Source organism: Corvus kubaryi, unplaced genomic scaffold, assembly GCF_017639235.1.
Source record: "Corvus kubaryi isolate FWS band 111438036 unplaced genomic scaffold, C.kubaryi_AGA036_p1.0 split1-65, whole genome shotgun sequence".
Taxonomy (NCBI): domain Eukaryota; kingdom Metazoa; phylum Chordata; class Aves; order Passeriformes; family Corvidae; genus Corvus; species Corvus kubaryi.
The window spans coordinates 7,449,873-7,462,160 of NW_024582080.1; the positions used below are offsets into that span (position 1 = coordinate 7,449,873).

The 12,288-nt window shown below is 42.2% G+C and overlaps 1 protein-coding gene across 2 annotated transcripts in view; it reads left to right on the top strand.

The window, feature by feature from the left end:
• The window catches only part of FLT1 (fms related receptor tyrosine kinase 1), a 109,109-nt gene that overhangs the window by 40,456 nt on the left and 56,365 nt on the right, over positions 1 to 12,288 (top strand). For both annotated transcript variants that reach the window (XM_042014178.1, XM_042014177.1), the window contains exon 11: positions 11,732 to 11,846. In XM_042014178.1, coding sequence (XP_041870112.1) covers positions 11,732 to 11,846 — 115 coding nt within the window. The remainder of the gene's footprint in view (positions 1 to 11,731; positions 11,847 to 12,288) is intronic.

Below are 12,288 nucleotides of genomic sequence, written 5' to 3' on the forward strand. Positions count from 1 at the left end.
AAAGACCCACATCATTAAAAATTGCCTGTTCTTTGTTTTCTGTTACAATTACTTTGCTTGAACCAACTCTTGCCACTAATAAACCTTTTGTTAGCTAGCTAGCTAACTAGAAAGGTAGATGGAAAGATTCTCTTCTGATGTTCACCCCAGCAAGGAAACATAGAAGAGTCGAGGAAATCTGTCCGGGGCAAAAAGCAATGTTCTGGGGTTTTTTAAAGCTTATGCAGAGCTATTAAATTTTGAGATGGTAGCCAAAAGACAGTAGAGACACAATGAAAAATATAATTAAAAGTAATTAGAAAAAAAAATTAGTCTTTGTTAAATGATTGAGAAACTGCTTTGCCGGGGCTATCCTACTGCAGCCAATGCTGCTGCTCTGTAGCAGACACAGTCCCAGGCTGGGCAGCCCCCGGGTGTTCAGTGGATATAGAATAGGACAGCCCAGTGGGACACTGGTCCTGAAGTGCCCAGCAGCCTCCTTGGCCTCTTTTCTGCCACTCTGGAGCTGTTCTTTCTGTCCTGGATTTGTCTCAGGCTGGGCTGTCAGCAGAGGTGTATGGGAGCAGACAGCAGCAGGGTTTGCTGAGGATCTCCAGAGCCAGGCAGGCTGGGATTCACCTAAACCAGATCAGCTCTGAGGCTGCAGAACAAGCGTCTGCATGCCAGGAACGTGCTTGATGTTAATGGTTCTTGACCTGAATCTCTTCAGTAGATTTTGTTTATCTTAAACTGACCTGGCAGAGATGGCCAAGAAAGGCATGTGGGACACTGCTATTGCTCACTGGAAGCACTGGCTTGCTCAGTACTTGTGCAGTGTTGTTTGGGGCCAGTTTCTCTGGCCGAACAACATTTCTATGTGGGCAGCTCAAGAGAGATCTTCAACCTCTGCCCAAGGTTTGACTGATTGGCCCTTCAGAAGTTGCAAACAGTAACACTGAAATTTTACCATGAGTGTTTTAACTCTCCCATCACCCTGATGCCTCACTCTTTCCTTGAGCTTTGTTTAGCCTCAAACTGAATGCTTTATTATTATTTTACAACCCTGGCATCGCATCAGTCTGTGTTTTTTTGGCTTTTGTTTTTTTTTTTTTCTCTCCACGTGTTTGCTTGAGGGAGAGAGAAGTATAACAGTATTATGGAGTTGCTCACAAAAAAAAAGTAGTTGGGGAAACTGGTACATGATTCTCTGCTCTCCTGACTGCAGTGTCAAGATATGAACTCTACTTGGTGGTAAAACCACCTAATGGTGGGATTGGAGATGAAGGGCTGAATACATGAAGTATCTGGGAGGAAAAAAAAATAGAGGTTTTCCTTGAAACTTCTGCAGAGATACAGAAAGACTGAAACTATCATAATGGCAGTGCATGGGCAGACTCCCAGCAGCTTCAGTGAAAGAGGAGGCAGGCCATGTGTGCATAGCAGTCTAATTGCATTTCTGCGTTGTTTATGTCAGGGTATTAATAAGGGATTGAAAGGCAGAATCATTAGGATGTGCTTGGATAGATGATCAGGGGGAACCAGATTTGGAACATCAGTGAGGTATGTAAAATGAACAAGTAGAGAACAAATGTTAATTGTACTTAATTAGGAATGTACTGAACCACCCAAATTTAATTGTTGGATGTCTGCAAATGTTGATGCCCATTAGTTTGTCCACAGCGACTGGTTTTGTTCCCCGTGCCACCTTCTATTTTCAGGAAGGGAAAGTCTGAGTCTTTGGAGCTGGTATAAGTAGGTCAGATGCCATTAACAAACAGGTAGCTCTAAAATGCCTTTAATTTGGCAGGTGGCTGGATCCTCAGCTCTACATTCACACTGGCTGAGGGTCTGGCTGGTGGCCTTTGTGCCTTCCACCCTGTGTTACAAGAAAATCTTACAGTAATCTAGTAATGTAAAGGTACTTATGGGTACACCAAAAATCACACTAGCTATTCCCTTATTTTGGTGTAGTAGGGGAAATAAATTAGTGTAAATAAAAGTCACACACTGTGGTTTTTTACATAACCTTAAAAAAATGCACTGGAACTGTCATGAGTGTACATTGCAGCAGCATGGACTTCCAGGAAATTTGAAGCCAAAGGGAAGAGAGGAGTGAAACAGCATCTGATCTGCTTCAGCCTGAATAAGCAGTATGCTCAAGTATCTCATTCTGCACTTTCGCTGGGAGCCAAAAGCCAATGCTTGCTTGTGAACACATTCTTTCCTCTGAGTAGAGCTGTACCCTTGTTTTCAGTCATTATTATGGTATTTAAAAATATTTTTTTAATATTTTGATTGCAAAATGCTGTTTGAATCAGACCTGGCACATAGATATGTGCTTGTCAAATACATGCTTTACAGCAAGTACAGTTTACTCCTGTCTGTCCTCAGGGTTACACACTGATGAATTTATTCTGCAAGTATAAATTACTTCATTATGGGTCTTAGTTGAATCAGAACCTTAAGATTTCAAGTTTCAACACTGCTAGTTTCCAAATCACTTTAAATCAAATTTTAAAAGAAATTAAAAGAAGAAGCATTATATTTTTTAATTTGTCACTGATCAATCTTCAAACATTAGAGCTACAGCAAGATCCAGATGGTCAGGGATGCTCTGCTTAGTATCACGCTTTTATTCTCACTTGCCTGTGTTGGGGTTTTTTTTCACTTGCTCTTCCTTTTATTTTTTCCCAGTTTCTTTCTTTTCTTCTTGTTGTGTTGTTCACAGGGTGGTCTCTTGGCTTTTCTATGTGCAGTCTGACACCCAGCCTTAAGGAAAAACACGTAAGGGTCACGTAGGTGGTGGGATGTTTCTGCTTGATCTTTTACTCTGTGTGCCCCAGCCCATAGGAAATAAAGTGTGTGACTGGCTGTACGTGGGGACTGCACGACGTGAGCGAGGCCCCGCACGCTGGCGGTGTCCGAGCCAGTGGGGCGTCCCAGTAGCCAGAAGCCTGCTCCTGCACTAGCAGGGGCTCCTGGCCAAAGGAAGGCACCAGATCAAACTCTGTGTGTGCTTAGGCGTGATTATGAATGGAGTACTATTACTGGATTGAGTACACCTTTTACAAAAATATACAAACTGTAGTTAGCATCCTCTTTCCTTTTATGTGTATGCCTTTCAAAAAGCCTTTGCAGAAGACTTTGAACAGACATGTGAGGTAGGATCGTGCTCAGAAAAAATATTCAGTTAAAAAATAGAAAACAGAGGTTAAGAGGGAACAACCAGTTCTTGCAGCTTAGGGAGGTGATCGGTGAAGTTTTTCAGGAGCTGCTGCTGGGGTCTGTACTTGTCAACATGTTCAGGAATAACCTGGAAAAGGTGGTAAGGAGGTGACAGAGATTGCTGATGATGCCAAGTTATTCAGATTTGTAAGGATGAGGAGCTGATTGCAAAGAAATGCAGAACTCTATGAATCTGGGTATCTGAGTGAAAAGGTGGCAGGTGAAATTCACTGAAGATAAATGTGCATGATGTACATAGGAAAAAAACAATCTTGCTTTCGTATGTAAAATGCATGTTAAAAAGCTGTTGGCTGATCACTACTACTGCAAAGAGAGATCTGAGTGTTGTGATAGATGGGTTTGTGAAAGTGAATACCGCCATCATGAGCAGGTCAAAAAGAAAATCAAGTGTTAGGAATTACCAGGAAAGAAATGAAGACCGCAATACAGAACACCATGGTATCTCCACAAATCCATAAATTACTGACATCTTTTATACTATGAGCATTTCTGATCCTTTCGTTTCAAAGGATGCAGCCAAACTGGGAAGTACACCAGGAATAGCATCAAAACGGATCAAAGGTATATCAGGGAATGAGAGGAATGTGTGAAAGATGAGTGGAGAGCAAGGTCAAGACTCTTGCAGACTGAAAAAGAGGTGACTTGGGAGCTACAGGATAGAGACCTACAGACTTGTGAAGAACTCAGGTCTGAGGATCAGTTGTGTATGTCTTTTCGAGTTCAACAGGTAGGGGCCATTAGATGAAGACAGGAGGAGCAGAATTTGGAACAAAAAAAGGATATAGCAGTGGATAGCATATCTGTGAATCTCCTTGCCAGAGGATTTTGGGGGTTTGAAAACTTTCCACAGTCTTGGAAGAGAAGTGTAGAAACAGTCTATACTGCGGGAAGTTCCTGAGCTGATAATAATTGGTGACTGGGGGAGTATTAGGAGGAAATATCTGAAGTTAGTCCCGCTCTTACTCATCCCCAACCATCTGCATATGGTCATTGTTGGGACAGGATATGGGGTAGATGGATCCTTGGTCTTACATGCATGTCTGTCAGTATTTTCTCTTCCTGTTTTCCCTCTAATTAACTCCCCTCTCTCCTTAAAAATGTTTCCCTCCATTCTTTCTCATCCCTTCCTTGTTTTCTGCCTGCACTTCAGTCCCTCACTCCAGTCAGCCCAGAGTTTCTCCCAGACCCCTACTTGAAGAGAAGTTAAAAACAAATTATCTTAAAAAACACAACCTAAGTGGATCAACAGCTCCTCCGTCTCCTTTGCTTATCGCTGGAAAAAGGAAAGGGTGAGAGTTGTGCTTCCAGCTTGTCAGCAAGACGGGCAGTACGAAGGACTATGCAAATAGGCTGCTAAAGAGTTACTCCTTTCTAGAACCAAGAGGATCCAGTTAGGACAGCAAAGGAAAGAAAGGGAATTTTGGCATTATGAGAAGGAAGGTGTTGTGGATACATGGATCTTGGAATATTGTAGATGTAAGGTTATGTCTAGAAGTTGAGTGAGCTATTACAAGTGACTTGTGCAAGGAAAATAACTTACACTAAAAGGATCTGAACAGTATGTATTTATAGGGAACATAAACTGGAAATAAAAAAATTGAGTGCAGGGGTGGACAGTGTATGTAGAGGTTTTGTGGACTTTCCCTTTAGGATTCTGACTGTTCAACCAAATCGCAGGACGTTCTTACTTGCAGTACTACGGACTCTCAAGATCAAACACTTTTTTCCCCTGAAAGAAATTCTAGGTGCCTGTGGAAATGTGATGCGATTTCTGTAGTTCCAACCAACATCCTGCTTCTTTGTGCAGGACATGATTTTTGCTTTTGCACAGAGAAAGTGGAGGCTGACTCACAGTGACTTCATGGGAGATGAGAGTGATTACAGTTTAGTAAAGGAAGGAATAGAGGTGTACAACAAGGAAGGTAGGTTTGGCAGAAATATGATAGTATTCTGTGTCCATGAAGAATGTTAAGCAGTGTGAAGCAGAAAATTGAGGGTCAAGAAGCAAAATATAATTTTGTGATAAGACAAGGTGAGAAAATTTCAGATAACCTCAGTATGCGTAGGCACCTGAAAAAGACTTCCAAATGCTGTTTTGTTCCCTAGTGGTCAGAGGTCTCAAGTACTGACAAAGAAGTGGGAAGCAAAATGGGTTTTTTGGTGACCCTCAGCCTCATTTGCATTTTTTGTTGTGAGTAACTGTTGTTTCAGGGTGCCCAGGTGTCCAGTTATAGAAGTGATTTTTTTCCTGTGGAAATCTGAGTGTGGGCTGATGAAATATGTAAAGTAGGGGTACGTAACGTTGCTGTTGATCTTACTGCTTCTTTTGAGATAGGTCAGATCAATCAGCTTTCCATGTAGCAAACTGGAATAGCTAAGGGCAAGCCATAATGTTTGGAAAGGATGAGTATGAAAGGGAAACACCATCCAATTATCTGGTTGCATATCAATAATAGCAAGAAAAGCAATGTGCAGATATCAAATGCTTCCTTTTTCGACAGAGCCATGGAAGTACACGACAAAGCTCTAAGTGCCATCTACCCTGCTCTTTTCAAAGATACTCCCCAGGAGAATGAGGCTTTTGGGACATCAGGGATCTCCCCTAGAGAGTGTAGGGGAGTTTCTCTCCAAATATCCCCCTCAATGGGATATTCTACATCCTACAAAACAGAAAACAACTCAGTCCTCCCTCTGGCAACTGAGAAGTGCACCAGGGCCCCATCCCAGCCTAATTCATAGAGGCCACTTAGAAATCCTCCATCTGACCTGCAACTTGTCAGTGAATAATGTCTCAGCATGGTGTCCTTGATGACAAGTTGCACCCTCGCTGGAGACAGAGGAGTATTGTTGCTGCACTCTCAGAGTCATGAATGTGTCTGAAGTGAGATGGGCTGGTGAGGTCCCACCTGCTCTTGATGGGCAGGTGTTGACACTGTGATGGGAAGCTGTAGGGAACAGAGACAGTAGGAGCAGAGAGGAGAAGGAGACTGGGAGGGAAGGAACCTGCACCCCTTTCACTAGGATTGCTTGTTTGGTATCCTTTGCTAAGGTCCTAAATAAATATAAATAAACAGTGTAAAATATATCCAGTTCTTACCGCTTGTAGTTTTCCTCCTAGCCCCACTAACCCACATATTAGGGAAGGTTCTTGGGATGAGCTCCCAGCTGCAGTTTTGCCAGTAGTTCAACCTCTAACTGATTGGTTTTGACCTAGAGCAGGAACACCTGGACCATAGCTTCTTAGAATCACAGAATCACATGCACAGACAAAGCTGGCGGGGGGCCAGCACATGTTCTCCTTCCCCCACCCCCATAAAGCACGTTTTACAAACTGTACATGCTCCCTGCTACTATTTTTCCTCTCTGTTTCCTGCTTCAAATTGACTCAGTATTCCCAAGGGCACGTGGCTACACCAGCCCTGTACTACCAATCGCATGGCACTGGATGCTGAGACACAGAACAGGCATGGCCCAAGTCATTCATTTTTTGGTAACTTCCAAATAAAAATCAGTTCCTATGTATTCTTTACAATTCTAGGAGTTTCCAGAGTTCCTTTCTTAACATTAGTATCGTCACCATTGCCTCTTGAAAGATGTGAGTCAGCCCAACTTGAATTTGTAGGAACATTGCCCTGACGTTGCTAGGAATTGTTGCCCTAAAAAGAGGATAGATGCTGAGAAAAGTATGGTGACTGCCATTAATCCCTCTAAAAAATGAGCGCTGTTGGTGACAGGATGGTTTCCTCTCCCTCTCAACAAATACTACCCCAGTGAATGAGAGCATGAGTGAGGCTGCCAGGGGCTTTGCCAAGAGGAATGCTTAGAGAGTTGAATGAGATGTTACACGAGGTAACAATTGCAATGGCCTCTGGAATCACACAGGAGAGCTTGGGAGGGAGAAGCTGGTAAGACAAGGAGACAGAAGATGAGTATTTTCCAACTGATGTGGACTGAGGCTCTTTCACTGGTATTTGTTGTTGCGCTGCTTGAACTGAAAACTGCAGTACTGTCTTTGGGACGGGGAAGATGTGTCTGAATAGGTTGGGTCTGGGGCTTTCAATCAGAACTGTCCTACTCAGGGTCAAACCATGCTATGAATAATGGGACAAATTGCTTACCTCAGCTCCCATGCTCTGCTGTAAATCAGTGAGGAGCTTTTCTTCTGAGACCAATAGTTTCAAAGGCAGGACTTTAGCTTGGAGCTGGTTTGTAGTTTGATTTCAGTGAAATACATCAAGATGACAAGAAATACACTCTTACCCTGGAAAATTTTCCCTGTTGTTAGTTATAAATACACCACACTATTGTGCTTGGCGTGCTGCATGCTAATAGAAGCGAGGGCTCAGAAACTCATTAGGAAAGGGAGCGGGCCGTGGAGCGGAGCGAGGACAGTGTGAAGCGAAGGTTGATCACCACAGCCTTGTCCAGAATAGGCCATGGGAGTTTTCTTATCTCGCTTTGGCAGGAGGTGCTGCTAGCTTCCTGTGCGAAATCATGAGCATATGCTGCTTTCCTCTTGTTGTTTGGCTTCCTCCGCTACACAAGACGGTTCCCAGCAGTGTGATTATCTTTGCATCTTCAAACATGGCACACTCTGCTTCCTCAAGGGCTTGATGTATTCTTGAGTAGCAGGCTGGCTCCCCTCCCCCCATCCACTTCTCCAGGGCCCCTGTGGGTGCCAACTCCACACATCACAGACCTTTTATAAAGCTGGACTTACTTCTGGTTGCATAAGCCACCCCCAGCCTCTGCAAATTCATGTAAATTCACGGAGTTCTGGGCGATGAGCAGGTCTGACAGCAGAACTCGCCCTACCACAGGCAGAGCCACTCTCACCCCTCTTTCTCCCTGTGCTGGGCTTCTCTGAAAACCTTACAGAGAATTAGTGGCTCCTGTTTTTACAAAAGAATAGCCTTTTTCTCAGGCTCTTGACACAAAGGCCGATGAGTGCCTGTGCGGGCGCACACCTGCAAATGTGCACGCCAGCACGCATGCAGGCACGTGGGAAAAACTACTTAGGGCGTGATAAACCTGAGAGCTCTGCTTTCACCAGCACTCGACTAAGGCAGCAGAGTCTGATTACCTCGCTCCAAGGTTGTGCAACTTCTAGAAACTTAGGTTTGTACACAGCCCGTTAGCACTTGTTATGTGGGATCTCTACACGTGCAGAGTTGCACCCACAAAGTAGAAATATGAAAGGGTCTGCAGGGACACAGGTGAAAGAAGTGCTTAGAAATGTGCTGGCAGATATCAGCTTGTTTATCAATCCCTGCACACACTACGTGCTTTTTCATTAACCTGGCGGTAACCCTGCTGTAAGATTTCCTGAAGATGCAAAGCACTGAGGCTCATCCCACAACAAAACACTTCAGGAATTCACGTGCTCTGGAGATATCTGGAGTAAGATTAAAGTATCTAAAATTCAGTAGGATTCCCTGGAAACACAGACAGTTCTTGCTAAAAATGCAATGGCCTTGTTATTTTACTGCGTGGGCAGTTTGAAGAAATTGGTGATTTCCTTGAAATCAGAAAAATATGTAGCTGATGTTATGTGAGGACACATGCTATGAAACATCAATCGAGTTAACTGGAAGATGATTGCCTATTTTGGTTCCAGCCAGCATAGATTTTTGTGTTTTCAGTTTTCTCTTTTTCTCTCCAAGCATCTGTGCTTAACACAAACATTTGGTTTGATGATTACATTTAAGTTCAGCAGAACCTTTTCTCTTTCTGCTACAAAATGCCAGTTGTTAGAAGGTGAGGTCACATTAAGAGGCAGGACTCCTGACTAATTTTTCCCTTCCCCATCTCTACCTGATGCTGCTGGCTTAGGCAGTGTTCTTCACATGGCACCCCAGGCAGCAGTAAGAGGTGGGATGACTTGGAGTACTAACCTGAGTAGCCAGCTCAGAATAGTGGACACAGCTCATGTGCTGTCCCTGAGCTATTTTAGTGTATTTGAGGTTAAAGTGAAGGGATTTGGCAGCTGATGAGAGAAAGCATCTGGTTCTGCACCCAAAGGGATGAGTCTGAGTTTTGTCCTAGACTCTGCCTGGCAGCTGTGCTGCAACTGATCTGCAAACATTTGTTGGTCCAGCAGCCAGTGGAGCTGAAGTAGTGTGTACAACAGTACTCACATCTCCAGCTGTGTGCTGTTGGATGTAGTATTTTCAGCTTGATTGTGACTCCTTTTTTATTAAAACCATGGACAACAGCTATGACATGTATTCGATTTTCTACTCTAATTGCATTAACATTGTAATCGCCAGTTCAGATATAGAATGGAATGTGACGTCAGTAGAGTTCACATATGTGCCTCCAGGGCCAATCAAGCACTTTACATGTGTTTTTCTTGTTATTGTGATGCTATTGTAGTTATGATGGTGGTTTGCTTTCTGGTATTAATGAGTAATCAGCACCTCATTGTGCTAAGCATCAACAAAGACATAACACTGTCCTCATCCCTTAGACATGGCACACTAAATGTATATGGTCTTTTTAAGGAATTGTGAGGAAGAGTATAATAATAGCAACTGAGTCTGGAGGCTCCAGAGCTGTAAGAAAGGAAATTGGTGATGCTTTTCTGAGTTGCACAAAGAGCTTCTGAATATGCATTATGCCTTCTCTCTGTCCTTTACCAATGTATGTTTCTCTGTAAGGACTTCTATGTTAAAGAGTACAAAATTTCAGCAATGTAACAAAGAAACATAAATGCATTCCGTGGGGATAGGAAAAAAAATTAGGAGGCACTTTTTGACACAGGTGAAGTGAGATTTTGTTGTCTCTATTTTCCTGTACAGATTACATCCAGTCACAAAGATGTGCATTTGATACTGCCTGTGTGCCTGGCATCGTAAATTGGGTTCTGATATCTTCTATGGCATGAAAATGTTACCAGCTTAGCCAAATTATCATGCCTTTTGAGTTGTATTCTTGTTACAGAACCAGATTTCTTAAAGCATTAAATGTGCAAAGTAAATGGCATCTACCTTTCTGAATAATTGTAACCATTTTTTCTCCTCTGAATGCAACAAGTACCCATACTAATGCAGCTGTTTTTCATCCACCCTGGCCTCAACAATCATGTATTAGAAGTTGGCTTTTAAACCAAGTCTGAAAGAAGTGTAGATAGCCGTGCTATTGCTCCCTGTCCTCTCTCCATGCATGAATCTCCACTGCCTTCTCCTGGGGTTTTTTTGTCTTTTCTGACACACTGATCCTTTCAATGCACATTGTGAAATTTGGGCAGCCCAAGCTAGTTTCCATGTCATTATTTCTTTAAGCTGTAATATCTGCTCAGACGTTGGCCAGTTTGACGCAAAGCTGCACAATTAAAAACAAGCGTGTAAAGTTGGTGTACCATTGATACTCTAAACGACACAAATTTTAAGCAAACTGCAGAGTTGGCTGAAGGGAAATGAACCTCATTCTTTGGTCAGGATTGCATCACATTCTATTTTCCAGTCACTGGGCTTTAAAGTTCATTTCTCCAAACAACTGTTATACAAACCAGAACTATTTGATTACAGATACTACAGCCATTATCTTTCAAATCCAAGAAACACAGTGTATTTGAAAGAACTTCGTGCAGCTGAAGGGTTAATCTCTGCCAGTGAAGCTGGAACTGAACAAGGAACAACTAAATTCTGGATGAAAAACTGAACTAGCTATTCTCAAAGAAGAACAGAGTCAGGCAGCACATAAGAAGCATTCCAATGTGTTTATTTCCATGTGTACCAAATCAGACTTTAAGAAAAAAATTAGTTCTACCATGACCACACCTGAATGTTCTGATTACAAGCCAATTTGTTGCATTAGGCAAAACCATTTTTTCTCTGGGACTTCCATTCATTAAGAAGAATTTTATTTTTTTTCCAGTTAAATGATCATTTAAATCCCTTTGCAATTTAGGTACGTTAAGTTTAGTTTAACTTTGTTTTGTTAATTTGCAGGATTATGCTTATTTTTACTGTGTGTCTTGTAATCATTGAACCTCAGTATTAATATCTTGGCATTTTGTAAACAGAACTAAAAAAAAAAAAAAAAATTCAGAAGTAAAAACTGGCATCGTTTTTTGTTAAAACAAAAAGAACCTGCACAGAGTAAAAGAGCATCCAATGCATTATGGAATGGATCTTGGAACAAATATAAAAATAGTATGAACTCATATTTTGGCAATGTCTGAAAACAGGAGCTTTGGAATTGGGATGTTGGTCTTATACAGCCCTATATTTAGGCTCTGACTATAAATTCTGACCTCTGAGTTTGCAGGGGGTTAACTGTGAACACTGATGCCAGAGAGCAAATATTCAAGGAGGGGCTGTGGAAGTGAATCTGATTATCAGGCTCCAAACCTCAAGATTTAATGAGAAGTAATTATACTTGCCTGGTCATCACAGCACCTGTAGTTTTCCTGACTAATCACTGTTTTCAAAACAATTGCTTTGTTTTATGTGTTCAATTTCTATCACCAAATCAGTTAAATTTCAATTTTTATTGTCTTCAGGCATGGATTTTGCTTTCATACTGAAGGATCTTTCATCCTGAAAGCTGGCAGCCACGTAGGAAACAGGATCCAGAGCATCTCTGAGCGAACGGCTGTAATAGAGGGCAAAAATAAGGTATGCTTCCTAGGAGCAGATAACTTTTCTGTGTGACAGCATGTGTTGAAAGACACTGTAAGATGCTTTGAGAACAAGGTAACAGAGAAGAAGCCAGTATTTTGATATTGTTTGGATTTGAGGACCTGCATACATGCAGATAACTTTCATACTTGGTATTTATCTGCTGAGAGGCAGAGATGTATTTTTTTCTGGAGGCAGTCATATTAAGGTAAGTGACATACCAAGAGAGTGTATCAGCGGGATTCACTGTATCTGCTCTCTTAGTCATAGCCTGAAGTATCTTGGGGTACCTCAGGAGCACAGGGGCAGGGTTCCAGGCCATCTTTGCTTCATTTTGTGCAATTGCACAATTTCATGTTGTTTTTTCTATGAGAATTAAACTATTTACTCTCATCAGTGAGTTTATTCACAGATGTGGTCCTAGATGATTAGATGGCCA